The 20,332-nt window shown below is 45.2% G+C and overlaps 1 protein-coding gene across 1 annotated transcript in view; it reads left to right on the top strand.

Annotated features, from left to right (window-relative positions):
* Positions 1 to 10,415: 10,415 nt before the first annotated feature.
* LOC141132725 (protein mono-ADP-ribosyltransferase PARP12-like) overlaps positions 10,416 to 20,332 on the top strand; it is a 33,312-nt gene continuing 23,395 nt past the window's right edge. The window contains exons 1-3 of the mRNA XM_073621489.1: positions 10,416 to 10,589; positions 17,818 to 18,103; positions 19,747 to 19,833. Coding sequence (XP_073477590.1) covers positions 10,431 to 10,589; positions 17,818 to 18,103; positions 19,747 to 19,833 — 532 coding nt within the window. The 5' untranslated portion in view covers positions 10,416 to 10,430. The remainder of the gene's footprint in view (positions 10,590 to 17,817; positions 18,104 to 19,746; positions 19,834 to 20,332) is intronic.

Below are 20,332 nucleotides of genomic sequence, written 5' to 3'. Positions count from 1 at the left end.
CTCTCTCCCTCTCTCTCTCCCTCCCTCCCTCCCTCCCTCCCTCTCTCCCTCCCTCCCTCCCTCCCTCTCTCCCTCCCTCCCTCCCTCCCTCTCTCTCTCTCCCTCCCTCTCTCTCCCTCCCTCTCTCTCTCTCCCCTCCCTCTCTCCCTCCCTCTCTCTCTCTCCCTCTCTCCCTCCCTCCCTCCCTCTCTCTCCTCCCTCCCTCTCTCTCCTCCTCCCTCCCTCTCCTCCCTCCCTCCCTCTCTCTCCTCCCTCTCTCTCCTCCCTCTCTCTCCTCCCTCTCTCTCCTCCCTCTCTCTCCTCCCTCTCTCTCTCCTCTCTCTCCTCCCTCTCCTCTCCTCCCTCTCCTCTCCTCTCTCCCTCTGCCTCCCTCTCCTCTCCTCTCTCCCTCTCCCTCCTCCGTCCCCTCCCCCTCCCTCCCTCTCTCTCCTCCTTTTATCACTTCTTCCCTTTCTCTTTCATCCCACTCTTCATTCCCATCCTCCCACTATTTCACTTCCTCCCAGAAAAAAACTAAAGTGCCTATCAGGTGTCCTTCGCTGGCTACATGCTGGTACCAGGTTAGTGACTTAGTACACAAGAAAGGATGAAGGCCCAAGTCCCACCAGTGTGTTGTTTTGCCTTCTAGTGCAGCTGTAAAATACAGATCACCGGAAGGACATCTGAAAACCTATTATTTTCAATGTGTCCCATTCACACCATAACGCTGGGCATGTATGTCAAGGGATGTCAGCGTGCGTTACAACATGAGTAAAATGGACAGAAATGTAAATACATTTTTCATACATTTTAGCGCAAGACAGTGTGAATTTGCCCGATGGCAGCTCCCATATGTTTGTCCAGACGGGACCTACCTAGTTTGTATTAGATCCTATTCTTTCAATGGAACCTGACAGGTCCTCTTATTGTCTGTAACTCAATTTTCATCACTGTCTCATGATGTTGTTACTGAGACAGGAAGTGAGAGAAAATCTCTCAAAGGGACACAGGCAGCAATAACCTGACAAGTTCTAGCCCAGTGGTCTCCAAACTTCAGCCCGGGGGCCCTTTGCTTGCTTTCATCCACTGAAAGCAATAATAGAGCATAATTCCCACCACTGACACCAATGAACAGGCACATTTCCTCCCAATTACACAAACAATGGGACACAATTCCTCCCATTGATGGAACACAATTCTTTCCAATGACACTAATGATGGGGGCACAATTCCTCCCAATGACACCAATGATGGGGGCACAATTCCTCCCAATGACACCAATGATGGGGGCACAATTCCTCCCAATGACACCAATGATGGGGGCACAATTTCTCCCAATGACACCAATGATGGGAGCACAATTCCTACCAATGATGGGAGCACAATTCCTACCAATGACACCAATGATGGGAGCACAATTCCTCCCAATGACACCAATGATGGGGGCACAATTCCTCCCAATGACACCAATGATGGGGGCACAATTCCTCCCAATGACACCAATGATAGGGGCACAATTCCTCCCAATGACACCAATGATGGGAGCACAATTCCTCCTAATGGCACCAATGATGGGAGCACAATTCCTCCCAATGACACCAATGATGGGAGCACAATTCCTCCCAATGATGGGGGCACAATTCCTCCCAATGACACCAATGATGGGAGCACAATTCCTCCCAATGGCACCAATGATGGGAGCACAATTCCTCCCAATGGCACCAATGATGGGAGCACAATTCCTCCTAATGGCACCAATGATGGGAGCACAATTCCTCCCAATGACACCAATGATGGGAGCACAATTCCTCCCAATGACACCAATGATGGGAGCACAATTCCTCCCAATGGCACCAATGATGGGAGCACAATTCCTCCTAATGGCACCAATGATGGGAGCACAATTCCTCCCAATGGCACCAATGATGGGAGCACAATTCCTCCCAATGGCACCAATGATGGGAGCACAATTCCTCCCAATGACACCAATGATGGGAGCACAATTCCTCCCAATGACACCAATGATGGGAGCACAATTCCTCCCAATGATGGGAGCACAATTCCTCCCAATGACACCAATGATGGGGGCACAATTCCTCCCAATGATGGGGCACAATTTTCCCAATGACACAATTCCTCCCAATGACACCAAAAATGGAGCACTGTTTTTCCCACAGAAGTCGGGATGTTTTCTACTTCCAATGACCACAGTCCAGCCCTCCTAAATTCTGAGGGGCAGTAAACTAGCTCTTTGTTTAGAACGTTTGAAGACCCCTATTCTAGCCCCTCACCACTCTATCATCAATTGGCTGCAGTTTCAGTTACCTGAAAATGCTTATTCTTCTTTGCAACCATGACAACAATATTCTTTCTCCATAAATCTAGTTGACTTTTTCCTATGGGAGACACAGTGCTTTTTTTCAAGAAGTCTGCACAGAGCTTGGGGTGACATTTTAGGCATCCCCCACACAGTGTTATGATCTTTAGTAACATATTAAACAATGGTATTGTAAATCTGCGAGGATACAACAATGGAAGTTTTCTTGTAGAACAAACCTGGGAACGATCCTGTAATCAACTCAGACAGACCCTCCCGCTGAACACCTCCTGAGTGTCAGGAGGTTACTGGTAGGACGCGTATCCACAGAAACAATGCAGATATAGTCAGGTTGGTTGAAGCCTCATGTACGCAGGCAGGAAGAAAAAAAAGAAAGGACAAGGCCTTCCAAAGGGGTTGCAGTAACTGAATACTAAGGTTGAATTTTTTTTTTTTTTAACAACAAGGTTGGTCTTTATTGAAGAAGAATGGCATATACAGTAGAATCACACAGAATAGTAAGTGGCCACAAGATAATGCAGACATGGTTTACAGGAAGAAACAATTACATAGTGTATAACATAAATAAATGACTTGATCTTTTCGATAGAATAGGGGGGGGAGTGGGAGGGGGAGAGCTGGAGGAAGGAAGAGGGGAAAGGGGGGGGGGGAAGGGGGAGGGGAGAAGAAAGGGGGGGGGGGAAGGGGGAGGGGAGAAGGGAGGGGGAAGGGGGGGGGAGGAAGACAGCAATACCAAAACACCCCATGTAGCATTGGAACCATAGTATTTATATATTCAACATCCTGGGTCCGTCCAGGGACGCCACACTCTCATATACTTCTTAGGGCACCCTCTACTTATATAGGTCAGTTTGTACAAAGGTAGGACGGCATTGACTGAGTTTTCCCATGCCTTTACCGTGGGAGCATTACAAGAATTCCATTTCAATACAATCCCTTTTTTGGCATAAAATAACAGCAAGGATATCAACAGCTTGGTATATCTAGGTCGCTGGTCATCATCATGAATACCCAACAGCGCTAATTCGGGGGTTAATGGGAGTTCTAGTTGAAGACGTGCATTAATACTTTCCATTATTGCGGACCAGTAAATCAATATCCTAGGACAGGACCAAAACATATGCATATATGAACCATCCGGTGATCGGCATCTGGGACACTCCGGGGATCTATCGGGGTATATTCTGTGCAGTCTCTGAGGCGTAAGATATGTCCTATGAAAAAACTTGGCCTGTACCAGTTTGTCCCTAGAGGATATCACAAGCTTAAGGCTTTCCTCAAAACTTTCTTCGTAGGATTCCCTATCCAAGGTAGGGATATCCGCACTCCACCTAGTCCAAAGCATCTCCATCTTGGGAGAGTCCTTCTTAATAAGTGTAAAATATAGGGCTGACAAGGGCTTGGACAGATCCTCCTGGGCCAACAAGTCCTCAACAGCATCAGATGTGAGATCTGGCGGGGTCGGGAACTGCGCATGGAAGGCGTGCTTCAACTGATGGTATCGGAACAACATCCACCGAGGAAGACCAAACGTCTTACTCAATTCTGAGAAGGGGCGGATAGAGCCGGCTACCACAATATCTTTTAGCAGTTTAACATTATACCTGGCCCAGACCTGTGGGTCCGGGATTGTCCGGAAATGTGGAAGGGAGGGGTTCCCCCACAAGGGGCAGAAGGGCGACCATCTACCTGGGGAGATAAATCTCTTTCTAGCCAGGCTCCATACTGCTAACGTAGTTTTGGTAGATACCGGTAAGGAGGGGTAAGCTGAGACTCCCCGATATATCAAATTTCCTAATTCCTTGAGAGACCCTACTACAGTCGCCTCCAGGCAGACCGCAGCATTGGTTTTAGATTGTTCCAACCACCATCTGACCGTTACCAAGATGGCCGCCCAGTAGTAGATCAGCAGGCTGGGCAGTGCCAACCCTCCAAAATCCACCGGGAGCTGAAGAGTCGACCTAGCCAGTCTAGGGGAGGAGCCCCTCCACAAAAAGGAGCCGATACAACTGTCCAGCTCCCGGAAGAGGGAACGGGGCAGCAAGACTGGGCAGTTCCTAAATAAATAGATAAACTTAGGGAGATAGATCATCTTGAGAACATTGATACGCCCCAGCAGATTAAGGGGTAGGTTGGCCCACCTGGAGCAATGTTCCTTGAGGCGCAACACCACTGGTTGAATATTAAGGCGCTGGAAGGACTGGGGATCTCTCGCTACCTTGATTCCCAAATACATAAATTCTTCCACCCATCTCAGCAACGATTGCACCGCGGACTGTCTGGCTTGCGCATCAACCGGGAACAAAACTGATTTACTCCAGTTGATCCGGACTCCAGAAAATCTCCCAAATTTGTCAAAGGCCTCTAACGCAGCCTGCAGGGAGGGGCCAGCGTCTTGCAGGTATAACAAAGTATCGTCCGCATATAGCGATATTTTCTCCTCCAGAGGGCCCACCCTGAATCCTTTAATATTATCAGCCTCCCTGACCAAGACCGCCAGGGGTTCCAGGGCCAGAGCAAAAAGACTTGGAGACAGAGGGCAGCCCTGTCGGGTTCCCCTCTGGAGGAGAAAAAAATCTGAGAGGGTATTGTTGACCCTAATCCTAGCCTTAGGGGCCCTGTATAGAAGCTCTAGCCAATGCAAAAACTTAGGTCCAACCCCATATCTCCGCAACACCTCCCACAGATACTCCCATTCTATGGAGTCAAAGGCCTTCTCCGCATCCAGAGAGGCTATGACTCTTGAACCTGTGTTTTGATGATGAGTGGCCAGATTAAGAAATAACCGACGGATATTGATATCCGTGCCCTTGCCCGGCATGAACCCGGTTTGGTCTGCATGGACCAGATCCTCCATGACCCCACTGAGCCTGCGTGCTAGAATTTTCGCCAATAACTTGGCATCAGCGTTTATCAGGGAGATAGGCCTGTAAGAGCCACATTCCTCCGGGTCCTTACCAGGTTTGGGCACCAACACCACTATCGCCTCAGACCACGACTCCGGAAGAGAGTCCAGATCAAGGGACTGTTGTAACAATAAGGTGAACTTAGGGGCCAAAAATTCTTGGTATGTAGAATAAAATTCGATAGGGATGCCATCTGGTCCTGGTGATTTACCTGCCTGCATACACCCTAATGCCTCCTGCACTTCTTCAAGAGAAATGTCCCTATCCAGTTCCTCGCTTTTAGCTGTTTCTAGAGAAGGGAGTGGGATCATGTCAAGATATTCCACAAGTTCAGTGGTGAGGAAAGTTGCCCCAGAAGAGTATAGCGTTTGGTAGAATGTCAAAAATCTCGCCCTTATATCTGCTGAGTTGGTCAGAATGCGACCATCCGTATCTCTCACTCTGCCAATGTGGGTCACAGGATGCTGCCCTTTAGCTAGCCAGGCCAATAGCCGCCCATTTTTATCTCCGAACTCGAACACCCTCTGGGCACTATCAAGCATAGCCTTCTTTGTAAGATCAACCCTGAGCAAGGACAGGTCCCTCAGGGTATCCTGCCAGGGGACATAGGTTCCCTGAGTGGGAGCCCGCACATACTCAGCCTCTCTCAAACGTGCCTGCTCCTCCAGGTGCCTCAGAGACTGCTCAGACCGCCGCCTCTTGGCAGCAATACGCGCCATATATGATCCCCTAAGCCAAGACTTAAGGGTGTCCCAGACCACTAAAGGTCCAGCCGAACCTATATTCCCAGTCCAAAAATTGCAAAGTTCCTCCGACATCTCCTCCTGTATATCAGGGTCCATAATCCAAAACTTGGACAGCCTCCAAGCCCTGACACCTATCTCCTCAGAGAGCCTAAATGTAACAGATACCGGAGCATGGTCCGAAATACCACGTGAGAGGATCTCCGCAGAGGTCACCCTCCGCAGCAAAGCCCCCGAGGCAAAAATCAGGTCTATACGAGACAATGACCGGTATGTGGTAGACAGGCATGTATATTCCCTGTCAGAAGGATGGAAATGACGCCATACGTCTGTCAAGTGGAATGTGGAAGCCCAACAGGAGAGCCCCAGCTGCGGAGGGCCAGAAGCATGCAGTCTGTCCATAGTTGGAGAGGGAGCCATATTAAAGTCCCCTAGGAAAAGTACATTTTCAACATTATAAAGTGTGACCTGCTGCATCAGCACGTGGAGCACATCTATATCAGCGGGGGGAGGTAGGTACAAACCCACAATCACAACCGGAACCTCCGAAAGCAGGGCATGTAGAAGCACGTACCTACCCCCGGGATCAATTTTGACATCCACGAGCTGAAAAGGCAGGGATCTATTTACTAGCACTGTAACCCCTCTAGCGTAGTTAGAGTAGGGCGCGTGGTAGTGAGCACCCACCCAAGCACGCCTAAGGCTCAGGATACGGGAGCCCAACAGATGTGTCTCCACAAGAACACACACCTGTGGGCGGAGCTTCTTTAAATAATTCAGTACCAGCGAACGCTTTATAGCTGAATTAAGCCCCCTCACGTTCCATGCCACCACTAGACACTTAGCCATATGTATGAGCACATAATTGTCCGCACCGTGTCCGCGATCAGAGGAGGCACCAGCCGGGGCAGCCAAAAAATGGCACCCCGGTCCGCGCCCCCCCCGCAGGCCCGCAGCAGAGCCCCCAGATCAGCACAGCCATAACATCTCATTGCACATACCATCTTCTCCAGCAGCAAAAGACCAACAAAAAGTAAATACATAAAGTAAAACCATAACATCCCCCAAGGGCAAACAGATGCCAACCTCCCCCACCCCCCACCCCGTGCGCCTCGAAACAGCGAGGCGCACCTATATCCCAAAACACCCATAGTCCAGGGAACTATGGACAACTAAAAGGGGGGTGTCGTGCTACCGGAGTAGTCACTATTCCATTCCCACCAGTAGGGGAATCTGGACGTGAAGTTCCACAAGGGGATTCGTCCCCGAGCCATGGAGTAGTATTTATGAAATCCTTTAAGCAAAAACCAAAAGGAAAAACCATAAAATCGCCTGCCGAAGCAGGGGCACATACTTAGGTAGCTGTAGTAGTCAGTTCCTTCCTATACTTGTAGGAGTGTAACCTTCCATTAGAGGAAAACAGGAGCCTCCAGGCAGAGGCAAAAAACTGGTCTGTGCCGACAAGTGCAAGTCTCCAGCACCCTACAGCAAATATTTGAGGAAGGCAGTCTCCAAACAGAGTGGGTGAGACTTTAGACAGCTAGTTCTCCTCTGTCTCCCTCAGTTACTGTTTTAGACAAGGTGATAGTCAAGGGTGCAGAACGAATGTGTTCGGACCATTTATGTGGCAACAGTTGGCAGGTAAGAAAAATAATAAAAAATAAAATCCAGAAATAAGAAATTGAATACTTATCCAAAACGGGGGGAAAAGAGTATCGGCCGATTCAGCCTGAGCCATATATCCACAGGGTGACAGAAAGGCCTCTGCGCGCCCTACGGCGGCAGGGTTTCCAGCCAGGCAGCTGCATCTTTGGGATTAGTGAAGAAACGAATCGACTCACCATCCACCACCCGAAGTTTTGCAGGAAATAGAATGCTGTACTTCACTCCCCGTCTTCTCAGGCCAGCCTTAACCGCATCAAATGACCGTCGCTGCCGCTGGGTTTCCATAGTATAGTCCGGGAAGAGAAGGAGTTTAACATTGCGGTACGGCAACTCACCCGCAGCCCGCGAGGCCCTCAGCAGCTCATCTCTGTCGCGGAAGTTTAAGAGCCTCAGTATTAGAGTGCGGGGGGGGGCTCCTTCAGGACCGGGTCTAGGCGGAACGCGATGCGCCCTCTCAACCGCGAAGTAAGGGGAGAGCTGCGCAGCTGGAAGCAGAGTGCGCAGCAAATCTTCCACAAATAGGGCCGGTGATCTCCCCTCCAATCCCTCTGGTAGACCCACTATACGTAGGTTGTTCCGCCGGCTGCGGTTCTCGGCTTTATCAAAATCTTGCCGTAGTAGGCCCACATCCATCTGGACCTCATCAATTTTGGAAGCCAGGGCCGACTGGCAGGCGGTAACGGCCGCTTGGCATGAGGTGATAGCCGCCATGATGTCAGATATGTCCGGGTTAGTAGTAGGGAGATCCCCCTCATGGTCTGTCTGCGACGCCATGTTAGAATGGCGCGCAGGAGGGCCGGGAGAGCAGGAGACCGGGCTACTTTCTTTTGAGGTATTCGGGGGGAATTTAAGTTTCTTACCCCGCTTTTGTATGCCAGGAGTTCTGGAAGGCATCCAGCTACCAAGGGAGTCACAGTTCAGGTTGGTTGTTGCAGTTTACGGATAATGTTAGAGCTATACTCCAGGAGCTCTAAGGGAACACGTCCACTCAGTCCGCCATGCCGGCCACGCCTATTAAGGTTGAATTTAATTACATTTTATTTAGAAAAAACATACCATAATAACAAATATGACAAAATACCAAAAATAGCGGTCTGAGTGTAACCTTCCAAAACATTAAAAAAGACAACGTTGTCATTTAAAAAGAGGAATCGCAGCTACACAAACATCCACACAATCAGACTTACACACAGCTCAAAGGATGGGAGTTGATTGAGCCTGGGTTCACACCTATGCGAATTAGATGTGGGTTTCCCCACATCTAATTTGCATAGTACAATATGTGACTGGCTCCCTATGGAGCCGGTTCACATATCTCCGAGGCGGCTGTGGAGCGCACTGCACAAAAACGCTGTGCGTCTTTGGCTCTGTTTCAGGGCCGAATTCAGGCATAGAATCGGCCCTGATTCGTCCCTGAAACGGGGAACAGGGACGCACAGCGCTCCTGTGCGATCCGCAGCCCGCTATAGTGTGAACCCGGGCTGAAGTATTGTTGATCAATATATTGCATATACCAGTGTTTCTCAACACCAGTCCTCATGGCGCCCCAAACAGGTCATATTTTTAGGCTGTCCATTATTTTGCACAGGTGATTTGATCAGTTTTACTGCCTTAGTAATTACCACAGCTGTTTCATCTGAGAGTAATCCTGAAAACATGACCTGTTGGGGCATCTTGAGGACTGGAGTTGAGAAACACTGGCATATACTATCTTCCTCCTTCTTAATTAAGCAGTGGATTATGGTAATCCCAAACAGGATATGTAGCTGTAAACTGATTGTAATGTGGATGCGTGTAAACAAACAAGTGGATATATCATGGGCCGTCCTAAGTCATTAGTACACAAATTTAACTGTAGCACCTAGGATTAGGGGCTCTCATTTGTCTATTGGAGGCACAGATGGCTTAATTGTATAGGCTGCAGTGTCCAGTAAGCAAGGCTGCCGGGGGGGGGGGGGGGGGTAAAACTACTCATTTAAAAGTTCACTGATCCATCACAGGTAGGTTTGGGGAGGGAGGAACACAGCAGGGGGAGTTGGTGTTAACAGTCCACAGTTAATCAGCAAGTTTAACTGAATAATAGCAATGTAAGATACTCTCGCCCCTATCTGTGCCTCCTTATACCTCCACCCATCCTTTCTGAACCGTGCTGCACTCCTGAAGTCACTGGATTATCCCCTTGGAAAGTTGATCAAGGTGTTGGATCCACTGTCATCCCAGCCAGCAACAAGCTCTCAGCTGTTCCATCGCCACTTCTTCAATGCACCGTTTGTGTTAGTGCTACGACCCCTCTGTCCTCACGAACATGCTGACGTTATGCTGACATGTTTCGTCAGCCGATGACCGCTAACTTCCTAATTTTTTTCATGTACGCAGGCGCCTGTGGTCGTATGATGGAGCCACGGTTAATGTATACAACCACCCAGAGAAATCAATTTCTGTACGTGGATTTACGCCAGTATTTGCATTAACATGCCTGTGTATGGACCTACATACACAAGCTGACTGAGAGTCTGTGTCTAAGGTCATATGTCCACATGCATACACATGTTTACACAAGTACCAGCAAACATTTGCCTACAGCCTCTGATTTCTATGGGTCGCTGTACATGCCACCTGTGTTGCCCGGGCAGGGAAATATGCCCAAATTTTACATCATGTGGCCCCAGGTGCCTGTGTGCATCAGGCCTAAAACTCGAGCAATGTTTCTAATTGTCCTGAAGGTGAATTTGTTTTTGAAAAGTTTTGAACGTGAAAAAACATAAAAACTTTATTCTTTATAAAAAAAGTGCTGAAATTATGCTCTGTACTGTGTTTCACAGGCCGCGCTGTAAGTTCGACCATCGCATTGATACAGATAAAGCTGTAAAGGTGTTGAAGAAGTACCATCTGGACGGCTTGACTATAACAGAATTGCGCTATCTGCTCTTACAGAATGACCCCAACTTGCTGCCTGATGTAAGAATCAATATAATGATAGTAGTGTAGTAGTGAAGTGTGTCTAAGGGCTTGTTTACACTTGTGTTGTCCTCTAAAGAATGACAAGCATTAAATTGCTCTTCAGAGTCTGATAGTCATTGAGGAAGCATCATGTCGCCTGTTTTAACCCTAAAAACCCTTACCACTGAGCTGCGGCTCTATTCAGTTGTATAGCCCACTGCGCAACAGTGGGGATAAATTCTGGTGTGCGTTCAATAATACATACATTCCACACAGAATGATATATTTCAAGCATTCCTTTTTTAAAATTTTTATGATTATGGCTTGCAGCTAGCGAAAACCTCAAATTCTGTATCTCAGAAAATTAGAATATTACGTAAGACCAATTATTAAAAAAAAAAAGGACTTTTAATACAGAAATGTTGGCTTACTGAAAAGTATGTCAATGTACAGTATAGTAAGCACTCAAAACTTGGTAGGGATGCCTTTTGCATGAATTAATGCATCAATGCGGTGTGGCATGGTCAGCCTGTGGCACTGCTGAGATGTTATGAAAGCCCCAGGTTACTTTGATAGCGGCCTTCAGCTCATCTGCATTGTTGGGTCTGGTGTCTCTCATCTTACTTCTGACAATACCCCACAGATTCTCTATGGAGTTTAGGTCGGGAGAGTTTCCTGGCCAATCAAGCACAGTGATACCATGATCATTAAACCAGCTTTTTGGTACTTTTGGTGTGGACAGGTGCCAAGTCCTGCTGGAAAATGATATCGACATCTCCATAGAGCTGGTCAGCAGAGGGACGCATGAAGTGCTCTAGAATCTCCTGGTAGAGGGCTGTGCTGACTTTGGACTTGATAAAACACAGTAAATCAATACCAGCAGATGACTTTGCTCCCAAAAACGTCACACTGGACCTCATGCAACTTGGATTCTGTGCCTCTCCACTCTTCCTCCAGACTCTGGTACCTTGATTTTCAAATGAAATGCAAAATTTACTTTCATCCGAAAAGAGCACTTTGGATCACTGAGCAACAGTCCAATCCTTTTTCTCCTTAGCCCAGGTAAAACGCTTCTGACATTTGTCTCTGGTTCAGGAGTGGCTTGAAACGAGGAATGCGACAGTTGTAGCCACTGTCCTGGATATGTCTGTGTGTACGGTGGCTCCTGAAGCACTGACACCAGCCGTAGTCCACTCCTTGTGAATCTCCCACAAAATTCTTAAATGGCCTTTTGCTTCACAAAGCTCTCAAGGCTGTGGTTATCCCTGTTGCCTGTGCACCTTTTTCTACCACACGGTTTCCTTCCACTCAACTTTCCACTCATATGCTTGGATACAGCACTCTGTGAACAGCCAGTTTCTTTAGCAATGACCTTTTGTGATTTACCCTCCTTGTGGAGGGTGTCAATGACTGTCTTCTGGACAACTGTCAAGTCAGCAGTCTTTCCCTTGATTGTGTTACCTACTGAACCAAACTGAGATACCATTTAAAGGCTCAGGAAACCTTTACAGGTGTTTTGAATTAATTCACTGATTACAGTATGACACCATGAGTCTACAATATTGAACTTTTTCACAATATTCAAATTTTCTGAGATACTGAATTTTGGATTTTCACTAGCTGCAAGCCTTATCATCAAAATTAAAAGAAAGGAATGTTTGAAATATATCACTCTGTGTGTAACGCATCTAAACAATATGAGTTTCTCTTTTTGAATTGAATTACTGAAATACATTTTTGATGATATTCTAATTTTTTGAGATGCACCTCTATAGCTTAAGGGGGAGTTGTTGCTGGGGGGCACGAAAACCCGGCGAATCAACAAGTTTTTACCACTGCAAATGTAAGGACGGCTTAAGGCTAGAACATTTTTGTTATGTTTTGGCACTACTAAACTCACTACAAAAATATTGCGAAGCAAGGTGCCCATGTCTCTTAAGATCTTGCAGCATAAAAATCTGGTGTGTTTTGGCATCGGGAAGGCGGAGGCGTTACACGCAGCCTGCTGCCAGCAGCCTATCAAAATCAATGATAGGCTGATATATGCTTTTGGCTGTACACACATCTGAGCAGTATTTTTGTGTACAGGGACATATGCCCCAATTACCAAAGTATAATAAAATGTGAAGGGATGGGGAATTGGGGATGCTAGAGCAAGCCGTATATAGATGAATGGTCCATTAATTAATTGACCAATCACTGATCAAACACCTAGTATGGCGTTGTTGCTGTAACCAAAAGCAAATAATGGGAACAAGGGGGAGAGGGTACTCGGTATAGAGAATTCCGGGTAAAAAGAGGTTACTATAGCAACAAAATTGATCAGAGTATTAATTTTATCAAAAAATATCAATTTATTAAATAAATAATTCAAACACATTATGGCTATTGAGGAGTAACCATATCCAAGGGTTCTACAGACAGGACAACATAAAAGGACAAAATACAAAACAACACTGAACATGGTCCGGACGTTTTATGATGGTCATCATCAATATATATTTAATTGGTGGAAAATTTTCCCAGTGCAGGATCACAATGGATCACCTAAATAAATAATGAATTAATTCATTAATTTGATGTAATTGGCTGCTGATCAACATAGATATGGGTGAAGAAACAGGTTAGAGAGTGTAGACCGGTAACTAATGGATAACAGGGCCATCTTTTTGGGGGGGTGACCATGCACAGGAACTATGGCTGTAAGGTATCGCCAAATTTTGGGGACTATAGGGACAACCTCGGATTCTCAGGCAGTCTATAAAGTACAATTATCACGTATTAGTCAAGTCCACACAATAATAGATTGACGATGGTAATAATAATTGAATGTTCCTTGTTGCCAAGTTATAGAGCAGATCACAACTCCTGGTTATTTATAGCAACCACCTAATGCTGTCACTGGAAATGGCTAAATATTGTGAGCGTTGTTCAAGTAATACTTGCGGTGCTGAGTAACAAGACTTAATGCATCATACTTCAGAGTGCAAGCATGTAAGGTCATCAAATATAGACAGCATGGGGTTTATCCATACATTACCACCCGTATGTATAAAGGGGTCTGGTCCAGTTCCTTTCGTATATAGCTGGCGGCGTAATCAAGATGACCCTGATAGCATCAAAAATCTCTTGACCGATGATGGCAATCACATTGCATCTCCATGGCCACATATATCCAGCTCGTTGCTGTATTAATCCATCGCCGGTCTTACCGGTCTCCTGGGTGGCTATGGCCGTTTGCCGCACACTATACTGGGCGTCTCGTTTCTCACAGCTGTTCTGCTCCAATAGCACTGTGGAGCGTGACAGCGCTGTTGATGACGTCAACGCGTTTCGCTGGAGCTTAGTAGCGTAGCTTCATCTCGGACGTTTTTTCACCCATTCTATTCCCCCATATCTATGTTGATCAGCAGCCAATTACACCAAGTTTATTAATTATTTAGGTGATCCATTGTGATCCTGCACTGGGAAATTTTCCACCAATTGAATTGATATTGCTGCTGACCACCATAAAACATCCGGACCGTGTTCAGTGTTGTTTTGTATTTTGTCCTTTTATGTTGTCCTGTCTGCAGAACTACCCTTGGATATGGTTACTCCTCAATAGCCATAATGTGTTTGTTTTTATGAATTACCTCAATATGTTATCAATTTATTAAATAAATAATTCTATTTTTTGATAAAATCAATACTCTGCTCAATTTTTTTGCTATAGTAACCTTTTTTTACCCGGTATTCTCTATACCGAGTACCCTCTCCCCCTTGTTCCCAATTACCAAAAGTCTGTATTCGGGGCACATCCCTGTATACACACGGCCCTGTATTCAAGTACCGCTCAGATGTGCGTATAGCTGACTCGTATTTTAGCCTGTCATTGATTTTGACAAGAGCTGACAGCAAGCTGTACATACCATCTGTGCCTCCAGGATGCTGAAATGCCCATGTTTATTATACTGCACTGGAAAATGCCCCCATGTGCATGAGGCCTTACATGTAGAAGGCTTTAAAAAAGCTTAGGTTCTGTGTATGCCCTTTTCACTGCTGAGCATGTCTAAAACAGCAAAACCATCTAGGTGCTGACACCACATTTCTCAGGGTGTCAAGTAACGGACTGCCTTTTTGCTCCTCTGCCATGGCAAAGAGGTAATAGTGATATCAGTTTGTATTTGGCGATTCCAGCAGCTCTGTGTTATAAAATAATATCCAGCTTTTTCCGTTAGAGCAGAGTTCATGGAAGCAGCAGTTAAACCGTTACAGCAGGGGGAGTAGCTAGGAGTTATCAGCTGTCCTTGAGCGTGAGGGAGTGAATTCTCTGTACCTCCTGCTGTTACATATGGAATGTAAGGACTGATAACTAACAAGTATGGATACAGACAGACCCATTTCATGTAACTTTTGCTTTTCTGTTTGTCTTATGCAGTTATTCTTGAATCTGTGTTTTTTTTTTTTTTACATTCCGCTTAACCTGTAAATCTGATTAGCTGTCACAAAGCTGGCCAGTTCAGATTGACATACACTGTGCCGCGTACACACGCTCGGAATTTCCCAACAACAAATGTTCAATGTGAGCTTGTTGTCGGAAAATCCGACCGTGTGTATGCTCCATCAGACATTAGCTGTCGGAATTTCTGACAACAAAGATTTGAGAGCAGGTTTTCAAATTTTCCGACAACAAAACTTGTTGTCGGAAATTCCAAGTGTGTGTACACAATTTCGACGCACAAAATTCCACGCATGCTCGGAATCAAGCAGAAGAGCCGCACTGGCTATTGAACTTCATTTTTCTCAGCTCATCGCACGTGTTGACCGTATGTATGCAAGACAAGTTTGAGCCAACATCAGTCGGAAAAAAATCCATGGTTTTGTTGTCGGAATGTCCGACTGTGTGTACGCGGCATAAAGCAAAAAGTATGCGGACACCTGACCATCACACCTACAGTATATGAACTTGGTGGAGATCCCATTCCTAAGACATGGCCATTATTTTGAAATTGCTTCTGGAAAAGCTTCCTGTGAGGTTTGGAGGGTGTCTGGGAAATTTGTGCCCATCTTTGAGGTTGGGTACTGATGTTGGATGAGAAGACCTTGTTGACTAGGTTTGAGGTCAGGGCTCTGTGCAGGTCAATCGAGTTTCTTCACACCAAACTGGTGTTTAGAATTTTGCTCACAAGGTACATTCATGGTGATACCTAGATGGAACTTCCCCAAACTGTAGCCACGAAGTTGGAAGTGCACAGTAGTGTAAAATGACTTTGTATGCTGTAGTATTAACAGTACTACAGAGAATCTTTTCTTACCATATCTTTGATGTTTGTAGTGGAACTGGGGTTTGAGATTGGAGGTTAGATGGTAAAGGATTCGTTGAGGAAGGGTCCCTGCTAGGACCTGAAACGTTACTGAAATAAATATGAGGTGGTTTTGGATTTCCCCTATTTATTATACATACATATTATCTTGTCTATTCCTATACTGTAGTTTGCTAGTATAGCAAAGCTCTGATAAGGTTTAATGGTGGTGATATAATAATGTTCACTATATAAATAAACACAATGCTTAAATAATCAACTATCTCATTTATTTATAAAGAAAGTAGAAATTCTAACATCAAACATTAAAAGAATACTACAGAGCATATAAAACATAGATGATACTTTTACTTATGGTTGTCCTCAAAATGCTGTGTCTCAGCTGAGCTCAATGGGAAAGAAAGAGAACTCTAGCTGGCCATTAACTTTTTAAAGTGCACTCAGACACAACCCCCCCCCCCCCACACACACACACACACCCCCTCTGCCCGTCAATGTAGTCCTCTGTCCAATAAAATGCCATAACAGGTCATCCTTCCTAATCACCAGGAAAGTACTATATTTATGGGCGTATAACACGCACCCTAATTATAAGAGGGAAGTTTCAGGGGAAAAAAAAACAAAAAACACAGACCCCTTTACACTGCACAGTACATAGCCCCTATGCACTCCCAGGAGACCCCCAGTCTCCTGGAACTGCACTCAGCATACTCTAAAGTTAAGAAAAAATCACTGCCAGCCCCTTCTCATACACTGCTCCTCTTGTGTCATTGTAAATCGAAGCTTCTAAATACCTATATTAACTCCGTTCTTTCATGCTACCCGGTCACGTGACTGCTCTCCTCTGTTTCATGGCCAGTTACGTGACTGCTCTCCTCCTCCAATCTAAAGCTACACTCTTGGGAGGAGGAGATAGGCCGGAAAGAACGGCGTTAATGAGGTATATAGAAGCTTCGATTATCAATGACAGTGACACAGGAGAAGCAGTGTATGAGAAAGAGCTGGTAGTGATTATTTAAGTATGTTGGCAGGCTGTCCCAGGGCCAGGAGAGTGGAGTGGCCCCCCCGTTGGTAAAACAAAAAATATCGACGTATAGCACACATGCACTGTTTGCACTCTATATTCAGGGGGAAAAAGTGTGTGTTATAAGCCGATTAAATACGGTATATACGACCATCTCCCAGGAAGTATGTTGTAGTCTCCATCAGGTGGCAGAATTAGTCCCTGAACCACTGCTTTTGACCCAGGTCATCTTTTCAGCACCAGCTGGCCTTTTTGAAGCTTTGTTTGCAGTCATGGCAATCAGGCACTCTGATCTTCATTACACCAGGTGGTTTGAAGAAAAGCTCTCCTATCCCATTCTCCACCGCCAGGGGGAATGCGTGACTCCTTTTTTTTTCCCCATATGAAGGTTCGGATATATATTCTTCAGTTACACACACTCTGCTGGGTAATCTTGCTCTGCTGACTTCCCATGCTAGGTGTAATCAGCTTGCAACTGTCCAGAAACATCTGATATTAAAACAAAAAAAACATCTTGCTTTCCAATAGTTACTTTGCTATGTGAATGAAGAGCGTTTGTACTTTGAAACAGGCTTGTCGGTGTGCTGGTGTCATATTTTATTCTTGGAGGGGGGAAACGGGAATGTTTGTTTTATTCATATTGTTTGAAAATTGTTCACTAAAAAAACACCTGTGTGTTTTTTAAAGTGGAACAACATTTTGGAGGTAAAAATTTGAAGCTCAGTTTTTTTCAGATTGGTAAAAAAAAAAATAAATTGTTGAGCGTACACTGTGGTTTCTTCTTGAGGGGGCTACGTACAGAAAGATGAAGCTATTATGTCGTTTAAAATGCATTTTAGTTTAGATGTTTTTGTTTGATTAGCTCAGTTATCCATCCATCCCCCCCCCCCCCTTTTTTTTTTTTCTTACTTGGCAGGTCTGTTTGCACTACAACCGTGGTGAGGGTCCTCATGGCTCCTGCACCTTCAAAACCAGCTGCAACAAGTTGCATGTCTGCCAGCACTACTTGCAAGGCGACTGCAAGTTTGGAAGTCAATGCAAGAGATCACATGACCTCAGTGGGGAGGAAACGTGCCGGAAGCTGATCAAATGGGGGCTGGCTGCCAGCCTCGTACCTCAAATTCTGGAGTCATACTTGAATGCCAATGCCATTAAAAACAACGTTCCCCCAAAAGCAGAGTTTAAACCCCCTGTGAGCAAAGGTGAGTGCCTGTAGAATCATTTCTGTGTTTATGGATTTATTCCTCCAGTATATTACACGTATCTCTTCACTCACCCTGGTCTGGCCGCAGTAGTTGGTGGGCTCACAACCAGTGGGTTCAGGACCCTGCAGTGCCCTCCAGCCAGATGCCAACATTAGCCTGTCCTATTAACCCTGGAGTGTGACCAGGTCATTTCTGGTCCTCTCACGGTTTCCAACATAGCAGAGTGACTATGCCCTGGAATGGCCTTTAGAAGAATTTAGTTAGGCTTTAGGGGTATATGGAATGTATTCATATTCCATGAAAACTTGTCAGGAGGTGGAGACTCGGCATGAATAGGAGGACATTAGAAATTTGGTGACATTGGAAGGCAGGGGATATGTAGGACATGGTTCATTGGAGGACGGGGACTTTATATGATATGGGATATTGGAAGGCAGTTGTCATTGAAGGGCAGGAGACATTTTTGTTCAAGGGACAGTCCTAAACGGGGTACACTGGAGGGCAGGGGACAGTTATGGAAGGAAACTTTGGAGGAAGGGAGTCTGTGTGGTATAGGTTGCACTGTTGAGCAAGGGGCAGCAGGTGTTGGGCAGGAGACGGGGTGAGTAAGTGATAAGTAGAAGACAGCAGTGGTAACAGGGCATTTCCAGATATGTGAATAATAGGGGGCAATGGTGGTGATGCATTGTTGATTAATAGGGGGCAGTGGTGGTAATGGGTCAGTGTTGTGTAATAGGAGACAGTGAGAGCAATGGGGCAGCGATGCATGTGTGATTAATAGGGAACAGTGGTGGTAATAAGGCAGGGATTGGTAGTTAACTATTAGGCGACAGTGGTGGTAATGGGTAGGAGATTTAGGTGATAGGGAACAGTGGAGGTGATGTGTTGGTGATTAATAGGGGACAGTAGTGGTAAAAGGACAATGATAGGTAGGTGATTATTAGGAGGTAATGGGGCAGTGATGAGTAGATGATTTTATAGGGTACAGTGGTGGTGATGGGCAGTGTTAATTTTGGCAGCAAATTTCGATTTAGTTTTAGTCTTAGTCATAGGACTAAAATGGCATTTTAGTTTTAGTCCCATTTTAGTCTTCTGCAATTGTTTTAGTCGACTAAATCTCCAGTACATTTTAGTCAGCTAAAATGTCCTACAATTTAGTCGACTAAAATCTCTAGTACATTTTAGTCGTCTAAAATCTAATAGGTGTAATTAAATTGTAATGCATTAGTTAACATTTCTCTACAATTTCCAAACTCGTTATATACTGCTGGAGTGAAAAATCTAATGTGTTATTATTTATGGTATTGAGGTATGAACATGCACTACAGACCAGTGTTAATTTTGAAGTCAAATTTCAATTTAGTTTTAGTCTTTTGACTAAAATGGCATTTTAGTTTTAGTCTTATTTTAGTTGACTAAAATAGTACTCATTTAGTCGGCTAAAATGTTTGTCGACGAAATTAACACTGGTGATGGGTAGGTTATAAATAAAGGATAGTAGTGATAACTGGGCAGTGATGAGCAGGGGGCATTGATGGGTAGGTGATGAATAGTACTGGAAAAGAAAACATTTTGGGTCAGTGAAAAAAAATATTTCAAAAATGTTTGAATGTGGCTGCACTAATGGAATTGATTCTCAGACAGGCCAGCAATTCAGAGATCTGCCAGTTCTCAGCCCGTGGAAGAGATTTGTCTCTACTTCATCTTGAACAACTGCAGCTTCAAAGGTAAGACTAAAGCCCAATGCACACTATTAGATTTTCTGCAGATTTTTGTCTTCAGATTTACCAAAACCATATAATATGAGGTCAAACCTTAAGAGTTTCCATTTGTATGCAATCAGGCAGGCCCTTGCACTACATGATAAATCTGAAGACAAAAATTTGCAGAAAATCTAATAGTGTGTATGGGGTCTAAAAGTTCCCAAGAGATTTATTTTATAAATTATTTAAAATTGTTTGCAAACGTCATATGTTTAGTCATAGTCATTACCCAAAAATACATAAAAAACAAACAAAACATTGTTAGGTGTCATTTACAATTCTTTGTGCAGATTGCTTTGTCTGTCTGTGATTTGATTGTTCTCCAACTAAATGGGCTAATCAGGAAAACCATGTTCTACATCTATAGGCACTTACTGCCTTCTGGTGGCCATACACTAGACCAGTGATGGTGAACCTTGGCACCCCAGATGTTTTGGAACTACATTTCCCATGATGCTGATGC

The sequence above is a fragment of the Aquarana catesbeiana genome, linkage group LG03, assembly GCF_042186555.1.
Source record: "Aquarana catesbeiana isolate 2022-GZ linkage group LG03, ASM4218655v1, whole genome shotgun sequence".
NCBI lineage: Eukaryota > Metazoa > Chordata > Amphibia > Anura > Ranidae > Aquarana > Aquarana catesbeiana.
The sequence above is the reverse complement of the archived record's forward strand: the minus strand, read 5'-3'. Positions and strand labels throughout refer to the sequence as shown.